This window comes from Pungitius pungitius, chromosome 3 (assembly GCF_949316345.1).
Source record: "Pungitius pungitius chromosome 3, fPunPun2.1, whole genome shotgun sequence".
Classification (NCBI taxonomy): domain Eukaryota; kingdom Metazoa; phylum Chordata; class Actinopteri; order Perciformes; family Gasterosteidae; genus Pungitius; species Pungitius pungitius.
The window spans coordinates 9,209,088-9,228,459 of NC_084902.1; the positions used below are offsets into that span (position 1 = coordinate 9,209,088).

Consider the following 19,372-nt stretch of genomic DNA (forward strand, 5'->3'; position numbering starts at 1 on the left):
AAACTAGAGGGACAGCAGGGTCACGGTGTGCATTGCATCTGTGTTTTTAGACTTTAGCAGGTAGGATATTGGTTTCTGACTGGTGACTTGTTAACACACACACACACACACACACACACACACACACACACACACACACACACACACACACACACACACACACACACACACACACACACACACACACACACACACACACGCGTTAAAGGAAATGCAGTACTGTTTTTTTTTCCAGGGAGGGATTTTACTACTGTGTGATTTTTGTGTATTAGTGTGTACATTGTACAGTATGCATGTACTCTACTAATGAAAGTCCTCTTGATGGTTTTGAGGGACCGTTTATTATTTATTGTTGTTTGACCATAAATCTCCTTTTGACTTATCTGGCTAACAGACTGACGTTGATTGTTTCAGGCTTAAAATAATATGTGACTCATGGCTCCTTATTTCGCAGCTCTGTCCCGAGGTTCATGTGTCATTTCAAGTTAGCCAACTGTTGTAAGTGTTGAGCGCTCTCTCTACATCAGCTTTGCCCTTAATCTTATAGAAACAGCTCTTGGAGGTTAAACTGAGGGCCCCTCTGGCCCCACCTCTGCAAGCTGAAGAAATGCTGCTATGCGATGGACTGGTCAGAATCAGACTGAAAAGAACTCGGTCGTAGACTATGTCTAGGTATTCTATGGAGCCTGTGATTTTGGCTTCTGGAGAGGCCTCGTAAAGGTCAAACTGGGGGCCTCTCTGATGAATCAGTGGCCATTGAATCACTGATGAATTGAATTTAAACTATAACCTACTCCCCTCCACGTTGGCCAACCTTACTTGTTCCAGTTCTGATGCATGTCAGCACATCATTCATTATCAGTTTAATCCCACTAGACATGTTCAATTCTCACAATTGCATACGGCCCATTGTGTGTTTTGTGAGTTCACAGAGACCACCAAACCCTAATCAGTTCACATCCATAGCAAGTGAGAAACATCGTGTTCACAGGTATAGGTCCGTCTATCTATACTATCGTATTCCCTGTAAATCAATAACAAATCATTTGTGTGTGCGATAACAAACAGGTTTTAATTTAACACACCAGAATGAACTAGGGAAACATATTCCATTTGATCTCATTGTTTTTAGTTTCTATTGCGTTTGAATGACCACATAACCCACGGCACAAAGGCGTTACCGTCATTCACGCGCGGCAGTTCAAACAAAAAGTGCTAGTTATTGACCAATATAGAGACAACAACCCGCCGCTCTCTTTGAGACAGCAGAAATATACACATACAAGTACATTTTCACATAAAAATCCATCCCACACTTGAGAAGGCAATAGTTTGACCCCACAGTTCACCCAAGGGGACGCTTAAGTCAGTGTTTTATTCCACAGATGGGTCTTTTGTCCGAGCAGGTTGACAGTGTCCAGACTGCTGATAGATACCGTTTCCATCTTGTGAAGAACAGATAAGAGTCAAGCCGGATGTGCGTACAGGCTAATGACCACACACACACACACACACACACACACGCGCGCACGCACGCACACAGTTTCATCACACCCTGTTTTGACCCTTATCCCTGGAAAGCTTGATCCTGTGAGTGTGAGCCGTGTCATACACAGCGGACTACAAAAGGTATCCGTCACGTAGAAAAACCTTTGCGTGGTCTTGAAACGCTGCAGAACAAAAGCAGCGTCCACGCCGGGTTCTGTGGCGATTCTGCGTGAGCATTTTGAGGCCATTGCAAAACTGTTTTTTGTCTTCGCCTGATGCTGTAATAAGAGTCCAGAAATAGTTCTTTGAACTTTACTTAGTGTGCGATATTGAACTTAAGTGTAGAGTTTTGGAAGTGCGTCCCTGTAATGCTTGGAGTAAGTGCTTGAAGCTGGATGCAAAAGGTAATATTGTTAAAGTACTGTAGCAGGGATTCATTGTGTTTTGACTGCGATACTAAATAAAATGTTTGAGAATAGTAAAAATTCAATGCATTGACTGCTAAATTCCTGACCTCCCTAACGGCTGTCAAGTCTTACATCGTTGCAGAGCTTCATCCAATGCATTGATTTGTTCCGCCAATTACTGCCTCCCCCCTCAATTCTTTTCCCCAGACTTTCGATCCATTTCTTTTTTTTTTTTTACAATGAGCACTTTCGTCATCCGAAAGAGTGTTTCGCCATTTTAAAGAAATATGTGAGAAAACATTCCAATTGAACGAATCAGTTACTTCGATGTAACGCAACATAACCCTATTTTTAAAATCAAAGAAAGTGCTGCAATAAAGTCAGAAAACAATCCTTTCGCCCGTAGTAGGGTCAGCACGCCTTCCGAGTAGTAGGGTTTGTAATATTTCCGTCTCTTTCACTGACAACATCACAGAGAAGCAGGGGGAAAAGAAAGGGACGGCGACGTTGCTTTCAACGCCCCCCCCCCCCATTGTCTGTACTCCACAGCATCAATTGCCACCAAACCGGCAAAACTGCAACGCCATCAAATGAGGGAGTCTGCTCATCATTCCTCTTTAGTCCTTATTTTGCGTTTGTCACACAATCCAGTCCATTGTGCTCCACATCCGCAGCGTCTTTGATCACATCACAGTCCGTCGGAGTGGGGGGGGGGGTTCGACATCACAGAGCTGCGTCCACGCCCGTCCGTTCTTTTTGATCGCGATGTTCGTTTTGCAGTTCGGGGGAAGGCACATTTGACTTTTCAGAGTGCTCTCCAGTGATCGGCTCATGGGTTCACTTCCTGCTGTTCTGCGTGACGGGCACTTGGACACCTTTCTGTCCTGTTGCTACACGAGCGACGAGAGAAAGCGCACGTTAGGTCACACAGGTCGAGTCGAGTGGCGCCACATATGAGGCCAGGAGGTGATGGAGTGCTTTAATAAAAAGGAAAGACTTACCCAATCTGTACTTCTCTTTAGCTTCTGCTCGCTCCTTGGCATCAAAGTACCAAACTGTGATGGCATAGCTGTAAACAGAGGAGCACAGAGATGTTATTAACACGGCCTCTTGCTGGGCTGACTGTCATCAGAGAGCAGCAGACTAAAGTAGGGATCCCGGGCAGCAGAGGGTTAATCCTCTGGTCTTTCTGCTTGCTCCAGTGTGGCCGTGTTGTTTATTCCTGTCTCTCATGTCAGTGCCTCTCCAGCACGAGTCCTGCTATCGAACCTTCCTCCCTCCGAACCCCCCCCCCCCACACACACACACAGGAAACGCGCACTTCCTGCCTCCGGTCCCACCTTGGACCCCCCCCCAGCAGTCAGATGGAGACGAGGAGATAATCCCAGAGTCAAATGTGTGACAGACACAGCTATCTGGTGCTATGATGCAAATAGCCGTGTACGTGCAAGTTGAAAGGTTGAGTGTATTGGGCTAATTTAAATCAAATGTAGTTTCCAACTGATTCATAATTGTTATAAAAATAAACATGGCTGATAGAAGAAGACAATCGAGGCAGGACTCGACGCTAAGGCTTGATCAATCAGTCTGTGTGTGTATCTTCTGCTATTTAACCTGCTGGGCTTGTGTAATAAATCAATACAAACTCATTTTCATTTCAATTAAATTCCATTTCGATTAACATGGTGTCACGACGTGCATGTCTTTGCAGCAGTGGAACACAATTGGTACGGCTGCGTGTTTAAGTGTTTCACTGACCGAGTGGCGAAGGCGGGCTTGACCTCATGCGGGTTCCTGCGGTCCGACCAGAAGATCAGCAGCCGGTCAAACTGAGGCTCGATGTTGGCCACCACATTTTTACCTTCAGGGTAGATCTGCAGCAGCCCTCCTTGTTTCTACAAAAAGACACAAAACACAGTCACAAAAAGCGCATCGTGCAAGTGCTGCAAATACGTTACTCATTCCCTCGAACGCGTACTCGGTTTTTCTTTTTTTTACGGCGTTTTAAAATCAACGTTTTTCAGGATTTAAGTACTATCAATCTTATAGATGATGCACCTTGACATCCCAGTTCTTGTTGAGATAGTAGATGCACGTGATGCAGCGTCCATCCCCATTTGGGTTGTCAACATGTCGGACGTAACCCGCTCCGTTGCCCGGGTAACAAGCAACCATAGCCTGAAACAGACGAAAAAATGATTTGTTAGCTGCGTAACCCAACATCTATCTGGCTGATATGGCAGGGAATAAAAAAAATAAAATAAAAAAAAGGCTGCTGTGTAGCACCTTGTTTTGGTTTGAAATCACCTGAAAAAAAAAAAAAGTGTGTGTGTTTTTTTGTTTTCTTTACATGGAGCCGCTTGTATCTACACACGGCGTCCACGTCAGAGCCGGCATGGACACCATTGTTCTCCCTCGCGCTTCGCACGCAAGAGTTTAAGTTGGTTCCAATCTGCAACCCCACCCTACACACCGCTCCTTTCAGCTCCCCACCCCCCCTCCTACTCCTCCATATGGCTCTCTCACTGCTCCATGCTAAACGGTTTACCAGCTGTACTCTTTTGCGCTCTTTGCACGATATCACCCCCCCCCCCCCAAAAACATCATTCGTGAGCCACACACGCGCGGCGGGGCTGTTGTTCTACAAACCGATCTGCAGATAAGCGCGTACACGTTCAAACAATGGCCTCGCGCTGCTGGTATTTCCCTCGCCTCTGACGTGTGCGCGTCGGGGGCCGTGCAGCGGGAGGGCTCGGCTTGCTCCTGGAGAGAGGCCGAGGCGATTGAGACCAGCGGGGGAGAGCTCCTCCGGACTCAAATTTGTTCCCGAGCCGGTGTTCTGAGCTGAAGGAAGACGCGAGTCACTGACTGACATCGGCCTGTGCTGAGACACTAGCGGATGACAGTCGGGGGCCGCCCGCTCCATCTCTCCCGGGCCGACTACTGAAGAAGATACGGTTTATAAATGCTCTGCCGGGGAAGCACAAGTCACAATATCAGGAGTCACCGAATCACTTGAGCGGTGTTCAGGGACACCATCATTCAGGAGGAACACGTATCGACCCAACTCGCTCCACGCTGTCCTTTAAGCGGTTGCGATACAGTCTGAAATCTGTGCGGCTGAGACTCTCTAAGACAAACACACCGGCTCTAGTGATGTTTGTGAAACTCAAATAAAAAAAAGCAACTTTTGTGTAGGTGGCGGCTTCGGTCAGAGCGCACAGTTCCCTACCCCTACCCCTCCTTCTCCTCCTCCTCCTCTTGTGGCCTTCATCTCCTCATTCACAGCCAACGGAGGGGTGTTGTGACTCTGTTTAGCCGCCATTGTCAGTTCTCATTACAGGCCGACGCTCGCAGTCAGAGCTCATTAACCCCTGGACCTTTGGCTCACATGTGCCCAGAACTCTTTCATAAAATGGAATAAGACGTTAGTGCGTTGCCCAGTCAAGGCGGGGGGTGTTTGTAACGCGCGTCCGACCGAAGCGGGCCGACGGACTGGCGCCCGGGCAGAGCTGTTTTCTCCATATCTTGAGAAAACCAAAAAACGGACAGTAGTTAACCGAATGGTAAAAGTGAACCAACGCTAGATGTTAGTAAATCCAGCATCCAACAGCACACATGAGCGGATGAATGCTTCTCAAATGAGACGTACGTGACAGGAGGAAGCGTGGTTGTCTGGGGGGGGGGGGGGGTGTACATGTATTCAGAGAAGGGCGTTTCCCCACGGTGTAGCTTTTACCAAAATGGCAACTTTTGTTAATTACGATTAACATGAAATGCGCCACGACAGCTGTAGCCTGCTCTGCTGCGGCGGAGTGATGGCGGAGTGTGGGGTGAGGGGTGAGGGAGGCTAGAGGGGATTTCAGGTGTGACAAAGAACATATGATCACCATCAACACTGGTTGTTGATCTTTTTTTTAAAATATAAATGAGGGTGACTTTGTGGCCTCCTCACCTCTCAGTTACTTCTACAGTGTGTGTTGATCACGGTTTCTGATGTTATAATGACCTTCGCTCCAAAGGGAGTGCCACGCTTACACAACGCCTGTTAACATCCGCTTGGACGTGCAGAGGCTCCGAAACAGATTTATGATTTGACTGAAATATAAACAAAGCTAAAGCCAAATACGACACAAGGCACGTCATTTATAAAGATCTCGGACACAAACATGAACTAGTATCATGTCCAATGGCAAAAGGACAGAGTAAACGTCGCTCTATTCGTTGTGCACAAGCGGGCTCTGTGGCTGCATTGTGTGCAAAAGTTCACGCCTTCCAGCTCCTGCCTGCATGGTGGCACTGCCGAGCTCCAGGAGGGGCGTCTGAGGACGAGCTGCTGCGGCAGACACTCTCATTATGCCGATGTTCTGCTGCATCGGCCGTTCCTTCTCGCTCAACGCCCACTCCTCACCCACCTCCCCCCCCTCTCATTTCCAGTCTATTCCCTCCCCTTCATATCTCGTTCCCTGCGCAGTCGCTTCCACACAATGCAAGGCTGCTCCACCTTTACCGTTTTAACGGAAAATCCACGGCACTGGTAACGCCTCAATCTCCATCCTTCAGTACGTCTCACAGCTGCGGTCCAGAGATTATTTCCACGCTGTTGCAGTATTATTTTGGGGCATTGCCAACCCCTGTCCTTCTCTCTACATCTCTTTCATACACAATGCAGGGCTCCACTCTGTATGGGCCTGTTACCAAGGTAACCGCTGAGAAATATTTGGTCTAAGTGGCGAGCAAGGGGTTTGATAAAATGAGGTGGAGAGAGAGAGAGAGGGAGCGAAAGGACAGGAAACAGGGAAAGGAGGTCAGAATAAAAAAGGCATAGAATATATGTTTTTGCAGATCCGTACAAAAACAGGCAGTGAGCTTCCATGTGGATGTACTCCTCCCTGATCATCCTCTTTTATTTATCAATTCCTTCCTTTCTCAGAATGTCATACCACACTAAAGGCCAAAGATCAGGCAAAAGGAGGAACCGGCATTTGGCAATAGATTAACATGTGTTGAAGGTGTAGACATACACATAAACGTAGATAACAGTGCAATCCAAGGGTCACCTGCCCGTGTTCTTAACCACTCTGTGCTTCCATTCAAGCATGACGGGTAAACAACCAAACGTCCCAAAGCTCAAATATTTTACAAAGCTGCCTCTTTTTCAGAACAAGCAGGTAAAATCGGTCATGGAAGGATGCTCAAAGTGTCAAGAGATTGAGAAGGTTTTTGAATGTTTGTATGCAGCATTTGTGCAGAACGTAGAATGCAATACACAAGTTCAAAGTATTTTGCACTATGAGGTACCGACCCGTTCAGTGTAGTCACTTAACTTACTTGTTTTGCTGTCGCTTTGGGCATGGATCTGTTTAAACATGACCTCAAACAGGCCTGCACTGAAGGAAAGATGTTACGTATATAGATTACACAACAACTACAGAAAAGGACCTTGGGTTGTCAACTTGTTTGCGTTCAAGGGAGGTTTCCACAGTTGTGTTTTTTTTCTTGTTTCAGAGGAAAACCTTAGCAAATAGATTCAGGATGGAGAATTGGGTTCCAGTCAGAGCGGCACACTGACATTACTGGTGTTATGTTAACCCAGGCCTGCGTCACTACAGTAAGGTTAGAGGTTCCACTGTCCTGCAGACAATGTCCGTGGCCGTCTGCAGGACAGAGAAAAGGACAAACTGCAAGTAATGTGAGCTCAGAATAGCACTAAGGAAAAAAAAAAAAAAAAAAGAATCTGCGGCGGTTTTAGTCCTGTACTTGTGTGTTTTTTGGCTGCATCTGCAGGGCATGTGAACAATATCAATGGAGGAGAGACGCTGGGGCGTGCATGGTGGGCACGGGTAAAGGAAAACATATACGGCTCACGTGGCACGAGATATCACGTGGAGTAAATAAACAAACACACAAAAGCTCCTACAGCTTTAGCGTCACGGCTTCAAAGGCAGGAGATGTGGCAGAGATGATACGGAGTCCGGCCCGCAGCCCCCGGTATCAAGCTCACGTGTGCCAGAAACACAGCAGGGCTCATCCTGACGTCCTACCTGACGCTCAGCCCACTCCCTCATTGTGCTGTGTGTGTGTGTGTGTGTGTGTGTGTGTGTGTGTGTGTGTCGTTGCCTGCCTGCATGTCGGCATCAGAGAAGCGGAGATAAAAGCGGCACCGACGTGAAACAACGAACCATCCGCTCCAAATTGAATGACGTCGCCAGACTGACTGGCGTGTTTGGGACTGGCGTGTTTGGGTTTTCTCTGGGTTGGAAGACGGAAAACACGGCCTTCCTCTCCCCTGACCCCACCCTGTCCCTGTTCTCACCTTGGTGCGTCCATTGATGATACAGTCTCCCAGCTGCCCGTTGGCGGCGCTGTACATCACGGACTCGTCGATGTAAGCCATCAGCGCCGCGATGGTCTCACAGCCGGGCTCCCGCCCCTCCACCCAGGCGATCTGGTCGCCCCGGATGTTCCCAGAGGGGATGCTCTTCTGGCTCACCAGCTGCCCGCCGCGGAATTTCCCGCCGCGGTTCAGGGCTTCCACCTCCTCCAGCACCCTGGCGCCCAGCTGAGGGCCCAGGAAGTCGTCCTTCACGCAGATGCCGTAGTATTTCATGCAGGGGACGATGTACTGCTGGGCTATGTGATCTGCCCCCGCCGGGGTCAGGGCGCAGTTGGCCTCGACGGGGCCGGGCGCAGCTGGCGGGCCCGAGGGGAGCGCTTTATGTTCACTGTGCTGGTTAGCGTGCGGGGTGAAGGGAGGTTGGGGGGGGCCACGGTGTTCACGATTGCCGCGGTTGACGGCGTCCGCGGCAGCTTGGGCTGCTCTGGAGGCCTCTGGAGCGCTGTGAGCCACGACTCCATCTGCCAGCCTCCTGCGTTTAAAGTCAGAGTCTCCCGAAGCGAGGAGCGGGTCCGCGGCACTCCCCGAACCCAGCGACCCCGACACGAAGCCAGCGAGAGCCCCCGGGCCCACGTCCCAGTTCTCCCCGCCTCTCCGTTTCTGCTGTTGCGCCTGCCTGGCCTTCAGGTCACCAGTGACCCTCCTCATCGGCGGAGGGCACTTCTCATGAGCCGCCCGCTCCCCGTTCTCCATCAGACAGGCTCTGCTGGTGAGCGGGTACGCGGGGGCCACCTCGTTCACGCGCGGCGGGTAACCGTTCGGCGTGTGAGCCGTGACGTGCGCGTGGCTCCCTTCCACGGTGGCGGACGGAGACAGCACGCCGCCGGCATAGACGGGCACGCCGGTCTTGAGCCGCTTCGTCGGGGTGGCGACCGCGGGCGAGTCGGTCCGAGAGGCCAAACCGGCGAGCAGCTCCGCGGCCGTCGGACTCCCGGCCGGCGGCGCGCGGAAGCCGTGGAGCCCCATGTCCACGCGACGCGCGGGGCGAAGGCGAGTCTCCGCGGCACCGAGGACGAACTGCGGCTGGCCGACCGTCCCTCTCTGCAGAGAGCCTGGAAGTCCCACGCAGCCGCGGAAGGAGGTCGGGTTTAAAAGGTCCGCGTGTCCCGAGCTCTCCATTTCACCTCGTCATCTGCCGGATGCGCACGTAGCTCACGTCCTCGCTTCATTTTTTTTTCTTCTTCTCTCTAGCTGAGCCGCTGCTTTCGGTGATGGAGAGAATCTTTGTCAGCGGCTCTGTGAAGTTTCCTCCTCGTGGGCTTTGCGCGTGTGTCTCAGCGATCAGGCCGCTGATTGGGAGTCTCGAGCCGGGCTTTAGGTTTGCGTCCGTCGGACAAACATTGTTCGATGGCGTGCTGGGTGGCTGCGGAGAGTAAAATGATACACTTTAGGCCTATTAATAGCACAGTGCAGACCCTTCGTCACAGTCAATATATATATACCGGGTTACATGTATAGGCTTCAGGCCCTAAATAAAAATAAAATAAAACAGAAGTGCGTGTCTTTTCAGGGCTTGGTCTTTCGTCGCAGCTGTTTAATCAAGGAAACCTGAGGAACGATGACTAACAAAAAAAAAAAAAAAACTTTTCACCGTTAAGTTAATTTACATAAAAACAATCGGGCATTTATAAGGCATTGGTTCTATCGCTTAACGAAAGACCAGTTTGGACACAGATTTCACCTATCGACCACCAACTTTGCGATCGAGATTGCTCCTCAAAGTCAACAGCACAACACCCAATTATTCACTTTGTTTGAGACACACCTTCTCACGGCGAAATGTCCTACGGCGTGCTGCTGTATACGGGAGTAAATAAAAAATAAAATAAAAAGGAAAGCAAGCACAATTTAAACCTCCGATCAGTCAGCAGCTTACCAGCGCAAATCCACAGAGGCGCGTACGTGACAGTCGGAGAGTACGCGTCCACGCGTGCTGCTTCCTTCCGGGGTTTGTCACGCCGGTGCGAATCCCATCAGCTTCTCTGTTCCCTTAGAAATAAAACCAAAACCCAGGGGGGTTAAACCGAGGGATGGTTTCAGGTGCCTCACCGCCCCCCCAAAAAACGCTCTTTCTCTATGTTGTATTGGCGGGTGACGCCGGTTTCTGCCTGTCATCCCCCCTCTTCCTCTTCCTCCCACATTGCACGCCTCTCTCTCTCTCTTTCTCTCTTTCTCTCTCTCTCTTAGAATTGTACAAAATGTTGATGGTTCAAGAAAAGCGGATGTACCTCCACATTTTACTTATGTACGGTACACAATCGAATCAGCCCTGTTTGGACACACTTTTCTCATTAAATTGAAAGAGAAAATGCTTCCCAACTTTGAACTACTGCGTATATAGACAGGCATGTTGGCCCAGTTCTATAGGATGTATTTGACATTCAGCTGTTCCCAGCCCTTTACACCCATGTTAGGGCTGAAGGAGTTGGACGGACTGAACGGACCCCGGATGACGTGTCGGACCGTCTTTGACCTCGGCGCTGAACTCTAGGCTTTCCCTGTAATTGACATGACTGTCCACCTGTTCGTTTGTGCATCATGAAATGAGGTAATGTGCTTTTGTAAAGCCAGGCCTGGGTCTACCCGTGAGGGATTACAGATACGGAGTATTGACAGCTGGTGCTCTCAGTGCGGCCACGTCACAGCCGATAGACGCACCAGCCACGACGGAGGCCTAAAATGCACATTGAGATTACATTACATGTCATTTAGATGACGCTTTTCTCCCAAGCGACTTACAATAAGTGCATTTCAACCATAAGGATACAAACTCAGAAGAACAGGAAGTGCAATTTCAATAAATAAGCCGATTTACAACCTGCTATAGATAAGAGCCATTATAAGTACAATTTAAGTTGAGATCATCTTGCCTACAATGAGGCTTTAGAGCCACATACTATCGGCGTAGCATTCACAGGCCTCCACAACATGTACAATGTCCATTCAATGCTCATATTCACTTAATGTAATGTTAAAAAAATCTTACTGGACACCGGTTGAAAAATCATGAAGCAGGACATTGATTGAAATACTTGCAAGAAGGAGACAGAATTGACACACATGCAAGTCATGCATCAAGTCCCCAGATTATATAGGGACGTAATGTATACAAATTAATGATAACACTCTCTGTGAAGAGCGTCCTCAGAACGTCCAACTGTGAGATCCTGTGAGATCATCTGGACACTGAAAGCACAAATCATCATGACTATCAGTTGACCCGGCACACACAGACTCTGTTGTCTAAGTAATATCGACAAAGACAAAACAATATATATTTTTTTGACATCATCCAGTAAACTCAAGTGGATAGTTTGACATTTTGGGAAATGTGTTGAAGAGGCTGATTAAACAAAACGTTTTTTATATACATTGATCATGCAACACAAGACTTGATAATTATGACAGAGCTGTTTCTCTTTGTTTCCATTAGTTCTGCCAACTGGCCACGTGTTCATTGTTGACAATAAAGAAAGAAGCTAAATGTGACCGTAACTGTGATAGCAGTGAAGTGTGAGTAAATGAGGAAAGGTAGCTTACTGGAAATAAAATCTGCTCTCAGGTCTTTCTCAAGTCTTATAGCTTACAAAAAGTGTAAAAGGTCCCACGATATAACCCAGGTTGTACCTCTGCTCAGGGACACGTGCAGTCAGAGCTTCCTGCAGGAATGACGCCATTGTTTTCATGGCAGCGAGAGATGAATGACGATTTAGTGTTTGGCTTTTGACTGTAGAATATAGAGAGTTCCTGCAGTGCTTTAACAGCCCACAGGATATGAAATGGAAGTTAGAATGATTTCATCAGACACGGGTGGTGACATGTACAAGCACACGCATGTGCAAACTCCAACGATGTAACTAACGGACATAAGGGATTTGGTCAGAGAGAAAAAGTTGCCTCAATAAAAATCCCACGTACGAGGAGATCAAAACTATGTCCCATGATTAAAGGAAAAAAACAAGTTTGGAGACACACGTTAATGCACCTGCAGCATTAAGTAACCCGACGGCTTCTCACCCTGTATCCTGTTGATACTTTATTGTGTTTTCCCTCAAAATAACTTACAATGCACAAAATGTCAAATGACATTCAGATAAGAGCAGAACGCCGCATGCAGCATTCCTGAAACCTATTTACCTCGCTTTTTGTTTTATCCAAATCTGTACTTTTGCAGTGACATCTACCCTCTAATTAATGTCTGTAAATCCTTTATTTGCTGCCCAGTTTAACATTTAAATTCAACACTTGTTTGTCCCGGAGGTTGAAAAACAGAGTACTCTTTGCCAAGGTCAGTGCCCCCAACACAGCTGGCTGCAATCCCCCCAGACTGCGTAACACACCAGTGCAGCTCGGCACGTACACACAACTCCTCCTCCCGACCCCTCTCTCTATCTCTCCCTCCCTCCCTCCCTCCCTTCCTCCCTTCTCTCTCTCTTTCCTCTTTCCGGTCGACGGCACACGTCTCAAGGAGAGAGGGTAGAAGGTTGGGGCCTATAAGGAGCCTTGCTTACTTTACTGTCTGTTACGGTGCCTTTTGAGTTTCTAAAAAGCGCATGTCCACGGGGGTTTGTACGGTTACGTTGTTTACGAGGTTAGGAGGAGTTTTGATCACGATACACAGGGGTGAGCTTTACTATGATTGTGTGTAAGCAAACTGTACTTAAACCAGTAATAGGATTGAAAATTGATGGAATACAAGGGCAGATTTGCAAATCAAGGAGGTGAAGTTTAAGTATTAAAATGATTAGTATTAAAAATATATGTTGAAAAGCATCTTGATGTCGTAGCCTGGTCATTGTGCACAATAAACAGAAGGGGGTTTTGTTGGGGAAATGAGAGCAAAGGGGAAAAGAAGAGAGTGGCGTCAGAGGGTGATACGGTGAAGGGGTGAATGGGTGAAGAGGGAGAAGTTGAGGGACAACTGTGACACGAGTCTTATTGAATCATCTTTTTTTCTTTTCTTTTTTTTTAGCCAAATTGACCACGCTGTTCGGTGCTTTTTAAAATTCTGTTTAGCGATACAACCTCCGGGTACCAAGTGTCCACCTGATGCAGCCCTCACACTGGTACCGGTTTCATTGGTGACATCCAGAACACTGTGTCCCGACAATGTGCTGTTTGAAAGGACACATGCAGGTTGCGCACACCCAACCACCACGACCACAACCGTGACATTAGCAGGAAATAAAGTTTGTTCTGTACAGCGTCCTGGTAAGCCTGGACCGCACCCAGTATTACAGTCATCTTATCTCCCCAATATCAGGAATAAGGAAACATTTATTGCCATAAAATGTCAGAAAAGGAATTTGACTTGGCGGTTGGTGCATGACAGACAGTTAGACATTGGACAACAAGACAACATAGTGCAAGGAATAAAATAAAATATAATGCTATGGGTTAGTAATCTAAAGCTATAGGTTAGTTTTAAAATAAAGTAGTAGAGAGGAGTAAGAGAAAAAAAACAACTCAGATACCTTTGGTGGCCGTTCGGTCCTTTTATATAACGATAAGAAACATAGTTCTAGAGAAGGTAACGATTTGTACTTGTACATCGAACATCCTTTGTGACATTTGTATCAATATATTTGTATAAATGGAAGGGTCCTGGATATATTTTTCATTTACATTTCAATATATTTTCATTTGTTTTTCTTTAGAATATATGAACAATACAATGACCAATCGTTCAAATATTTGCATATGAATATACAGTACATCAAGAATAATAATAATATAATGATCAAACTTACATATAATATAATATAAAAATGCAATGAGGAATCATTGGAGGTAAAGTCTCCTTTTAGAGGAATACACTGCTATTGTGTATGGAAAATGTGCCATAACGCTGGACAACTTATCTGTAAGTGTAAGCACGTGCAACTGTGTGTGTGTGTGTGTGTGTGTGTATACAAACATCAGTCTCTCATTGTGTTTAGAACAGTAGCGTGAGAGTGACCAAAGGGTCAGCGGCACATTACATCAAAGATTTGGCTGTTTGTAAAGACCCCACTGTCAACACACACACACACACAGACACACACACACAAATACAAACTCCCATCGGAGACCCCGCTGGAGCTCGACGCTCCTCAGACTGAACAATCAGCCTTCCTGGGCCCCAATGGGCCGAAAAGACAAAAGACCCTCAGGAAGAGGCTGTCCTCCTCTCTGAGGACCACAGGACTTTCCCACCCACACACTCAAGTTATCCGGGGAGGCAACCATGGTTACATGGACGTTCATCACTATGTGTCTTATTTTATGTGATTTCCATAAAAAGGAGGATAACAGCTGTGTTTTTGCGTGTGTGTGTGTGTGTGGATGGTTTAACATGTCACTTATTCACATTTCAAATAAACACCCAACTCTCAAGAAAGGGTTCCCTCCATGGGTCCACTTTATAACAAGACCTTTTTAAAAGGAACATTGGATTTGAATAGTTTAGCATTATCCTTTGTAGTTATTTGCACGCAAATAAATCTGTTTGCACAGTTATGGCGTGAAATTAAGTCAACGTCCTGTACTCTGGCGCCCCCGCATGGCGCACTTACGCATTTGCAATACTAGTCGGTATAACCGAAGGGAAAATGTCCACAAAAAGCGTAACCTACAAGGCAAATAAATGAAGAGAAAAAAGTCAGCTGTGTTTACAAACTGACTCGACTAAACGTGCCCTTGGTTCCGATGTGTCGGTTTACCTTCAGTCGCATGATGGCGCTGAACGATTCCTGCCCGTCTTCACGGCGTCGTGCGTAACGAGGAGACTCTTCCGGGTCCTCGTCGTTGACCAAACGGTGTGAGAGGTCACGGCGCGTGTTTCTTTTTTTTTTTCTTATAAACTTTCGTTTCGTCGAGCTAGCCCGCTAGTGGCACGCACCGCGATGGCTTTCTTGAGTTTGTTCATGAGAAGGCAGCTGCCGCCGGCCGTGTGCCGGTTCGCCCGCACGCTGAGGCCGGGGCGTCCCCCCGCGGCCCCGCTGAGGAGGCTGCACGGCTCGGGCCGGCTGCGGTTCGGAGAGACGGACCCGTGGGGGAGGGTCCGCGGGCCGGGGCAGCACCAGCTGTCGGACCTCGACAAGGCGGACGCTTTGGTAGGAACATGTGGATTCAGCTCGCGGTGGTGTGAGCTTTTCTTTTTAAATTGTGAAAATAGCTCAGCTCTTTTTTTATTTTACTCTCTCATTTCCGGTTGTGAATCGCAGCAACGCAGCCGTCATTAATAGCGTTTACGTTTCCTATGATGCAACTGTGAGGCAACGCTGATTTAAGTTAAGGGTTGTTGTTCTTCATTATTTGTTTTTCTCCATTTTTTTTTCTCCCGCAGATGCTGAGAAAGTCCCACGAGACAGGTAACCAGACAAAAGTCCAGCTGGAAATGTGTCCGGAATAAACCGTGAACCTCGTACATCGACGTGGATCACGTAAACGCATCATTTCACCAGAGTGACAAAGCTACGTAAAGGTCAAAGCGTTAACGTGTATGTCGCCCTTCTCATAGTGTAGGTCCAGGTCAAAGAGAGCGCTTTAAAATCCAACTAGATTTGTGCTTAAGTTATTTACAAAAGACATCATTAAGAAAATTGATCATCTCAAATTATACGTCATTAGGGTAAGGTATTAAATTATTATACATGCGTAAATACATATTGGAAACACAAACGCTGCACAGACATTCATGCACATAGATGCAGAATGCAAACCATGCCAAGAAAGAAATATGGCTAAGGGAATAAAATGCATTTGAGCTTTTTAGAGGAAAGCAGATGCATAAGTGTGCAGGAATACTTTTCAATCAATTTAATGTTCTCTATATCCCATACATATAAACCATATCTTCACTTCACTAATGAGCCCGTCCTTGGCTGAGGTTAAGTTGTAAATATGGCCACATTGCACTCAGTTTATTTGGATATGCTCAAATCTGACTCGACTACGTGCTCAACTAATGCAGTTCTTACTATTCCATCTGTCTCGGCATATTGTTCTTCAGTTTATTTATAATGTTCCCTCAGGGAGATCGAGCTGCAACCTTGGTTCCCTACCGCTTATTAAACATAACAGAGAAGAGAAATCATGTTTGTTTTTTTTCATCCATGAGATGTCCCTCACATCAACATCTGTAATTTAATGTGTTGCAGCTGTTAAGAGCGCATCCTTTTCCTCTTTGCAGTTCATTGTGGAATAGAATAGATCAGTGGCATAGTAACTACAGAACCAGATGACTGTGACTGCATAATGGCATCTTTGAGTGTATCTAGTGTAAACACAGACACAACCTGACTCATAACCGAAAGTAATTATGACACAGCTCATCAAGGTGTGCAGTTTTACATGCCTTAGATTACTCCACCGCATCGTGGGATGAATGCGAGTCACCGACTCTGGCCCTCTGCACTCATGTCTGGTCCGGCCGTAATGTGTATTTCTGGCTTTGACTGTTCTCCCAGGATTCCTCTCGTGGTTCAGGAACGGTCTGCTGGCGACCGGCATTGGCGTCATCTCATTTGTCCAGAGCGAAGTGGGACGTGAGGCAGGATATGGTACGTTCCCCGACTCCCCTCTTTATGTACAGCAGAGCTGCAAGTTGGTACCCTTGTAGTGCTGCGCAAACTATGTTTTCCATTCTAGATTTGTAGTTGTAACCGGCGTCACATTTACCTGAGAAAAGATAATTTACAACATTAAGTTTGACAGCTATTAAAGGGTGAGCATGATTTTAAAATCATGACATGTAATTTCAGTTCTTGGAGATCTTTTGTGGGGACACGGGTACGGATTAGGGCACACGTACTTGTATCCTATTTCAGGCATTTTTTTACAACTAAAACTCAGTTGTGTCTTTTACTTCTTCTCCGCTTATCCGAGATTCAATCACCGGTGAGAAAATGAATTGGATCGCTGCAATCATTCCCCGTGCATCTGCTTCCCCTCAGCCTTCTTCATCCTGGGCGGTGTGTGCGTGTCGTTCGGCGGGGCCTCGTACATCGGCAGCCTCTTTGCCTTTCGCCGGATGATGCTGCTGTCGGTGCCGGCGCTGCTGCTCCAGAGCGCCGTGGTGGGCAGCGTCGCCCTCTTCTGGCTGTGCGCGGTGTCCCTCTACATCGGCCGCCTGGAGGTGGAGATCATCCACGATGAGGAGGAGGACGACGAGGGGGCGGAGGAGGGGAGGGAGGACGAGGGGGAGTGCCGGGAGTGCCGGGAGAGGCGCGAGCACCGGGGTTACCGTGGCTCCCACAGCGGTGCCCATCACGGCAGGGAGGACAGTGACAGCAAGGGGCCCAAGAAGTAGACCCCTGCGCTGCAAACAGTGTGTGTGTGTGTCTTTTCTTTAGGGCTCCCTCCGTGTGTATGTGTGTGTGCGTGTGTGTGTGTGTGTGTGTGCAGGCAAGAAGCCCACATATCCATATGTGGGCTGCGTGACTCCATAATGACACAGACGCGTTGCTCACTGTTATGTTGATGTTGTCGTTAAGGTCAATGAAGACTTTTAAGACCTTTTTGGAAAACTGCTCAGAAAATGTTGACATTTTGGTAGTTCTGGGGATATAATCTGATCTATTCAAAACACTTCTTCACTTGCGTTGTCAATCCGTCTGAAAAAGGTATTGATTTGTTGCTCGCATTGCAGGAACAGTGCAAAGGCTCAGTGAGAACATCGTACAGTATGTCTGTTCATGTTTGGTTTTCATGCGATTACCACGCGGCCAACTGTAGTTTCATTTGTCCAGTTCGACATAATCTACTCTGACTACTTGAAGTTTTTATACAATGAAATACATTGTTGTGATATCTGGAAAGAATGTTCACATTATATGCACGTTTCAGGTATGTTGTTTTATCAATGAGGGCTCACAATGGTAATTATTATTTTCTTACAGAGGTTGCCCTGTTGTTTTTTTGTTATGTTTTTAATGTTTATTATGGGTATTAGCCTTTTTGTCAGTTGTTCGTTAGTAGATTTTGTAAAATATTTTTCGCAGCTTTTGCTGTGGCTTTATGTACAGTACCTAAATGTAACCATAAATCATTTGACTTCTTGAGTGACTTTCACACTATCTGGTGTTCCCTATAGTTGCTGTTTTATTGGACGTAAAGATAGTGAATTTGTGTGGGGGAATTGGTTTCACTTTTATACCTCTTATGTACATAGAATAATAATGCGAGAAGAAATCTATGCTGACACAGGGTGAACATTTCGCACTCGTCTGTAATTTGCTTTTCACGTTTAAGTAGACGCGGGCTTCCCCACCGGCGGGCCGACAGTCACCGGGTAGATCTGAAGGGGAAGAGACGAGCGTCTGCTTGCCAAATAATCCACACCTGCTCAACTAGCCCCATATTAGCTTTTTTTTAAGTGTACTTCTGTATGATTTTACCTGCGGCGTTGCATGAGGACATTGCTTTATTTTAAAAGTGTGATAGAGCCAAAAGCGTTGAGAGTTATTTAAATGGCCTATTGTTTTTTCGTCATTTAAAATTAGTCGGGGAATATTCGCAACCAAGGTGAAACCTGAATTATGACCTGACCCTGATTATTTTAAGTTTTAATTAGATCGTGCATTTTGCTGAATAGCTGTGTTTAGTGGAATGAAACTCAGTGGACACATACATCATTGTAGTATTCCTGGATGCTACTTGTAATTGTTGATTTCTTGACCTCTCATTGTATAACAAACCTTTTCATTTATAGCGGAATGTATTCATTGTAAATCAAGAGGCGTTTAGAGTTGGGTGCAGAAACAACAATAAACTATTCAGGAGGCTTCACTTGTTTTATTCTAAAATACTGCTTTGATATTCTCATATACGCTCAAGAAAAAAGTTGTAAGAAATTCAGTTTCGTAAGCTCAGTTGAACCCAAACTCAGTTGAAGTACCGTTGACGGGGATAACAGCCTTGAGCTTCGCATACCTGCAGTTGTGGGCTTTCGTCTCTGCGGAGCCTCTCGACCGGATGTCCGATTGAGTTCAAGTTCAGGCTCTGGTTGGACGGCCTTGGGACACAATAGATGGTGAACCTTCAGATGGTTGAGCGGGGCTTGGCTTCTTCTGGCCCTCGCTGCCCGAGGGTTCCATCT

General features: G+C 46.9%; 2 protein-coding genes across 4 annotated transcripts; one reads left to right on the forward strand and one right to left on the reverse strand.

The window, feature by feature from the left end:
* Window positions 1-1,777: 1,777 nt before the first annotated feature.
* egln2 (egl-9 family hypoxia-inducible factor 2) lies at window positions 1,778-11,545 on the reverse strand. 3 transcript variants are annotated; one of them, XM_037460032.2, is made up of 7 exons: window positions 10,169-10,794; window positions 10,058-10,089; window positions 8,212-9,655; window positions 3,954-4,073; window positions 3,654-3,790; window positions 2,897-2,964; window positions 1,778-2,785 (listed from the first exon to the last, which is right to left on the reverse strand). In XM_037460032.2, the coding sequence occupies exons 3-7, from the start codon at window positions 9,409-9,411 to the stop codon at window positions 2,733-2,735; spliced, it is 1,578 nt and encodes a 525-aa protein (XP_037315929.2). In that variant the 5' UTR covers window positions 9,412-9,655; window positions 10,058-10,089; window positions 10,169-10,794; the 3' UTR covers window positions 1,778-2,732. The 3 variants fall into 3 exon arrangements, with proteins under 3 accessions (XP_037315929.2, XP_037315921.2, XP_062417155.1); XM_037460024.2 differs by lacking the exon at window positions 10,058-10,089; XM_062561171.1 differs by lacking the exons at window positions 3,954-4,073; window positions 10,058-10,089 and having other exon boundaries at window positions 10,169-11,545.
* Window positions 11,546-15,014: 3,469 nt separating this feature from the next.
* Window positions 15,015-19,058, forward strand: tmem160 (transmembrane protein 160). Its single transcript, XM_037460048.2, has 4 exons — window positions 15,015-15,386; window positions 15,620-15,644; window positions 16,743-16,835; window positions 17,229-19,058. The coding sequence occupies exons 1-4, from the start codon at window positions 15,177-15,179 to the stop codon at window positions 17,582-17,584; spliced, it is 684 nt and encodes a 227-aa protein (XP_037315945.2). The 5' UTR covers window positions 15,015-15,176; the 3' UTR covers window positions 17,585-19,058.
* Window positions 19,059-19,372: the final 314 nt, after the last annotated feature.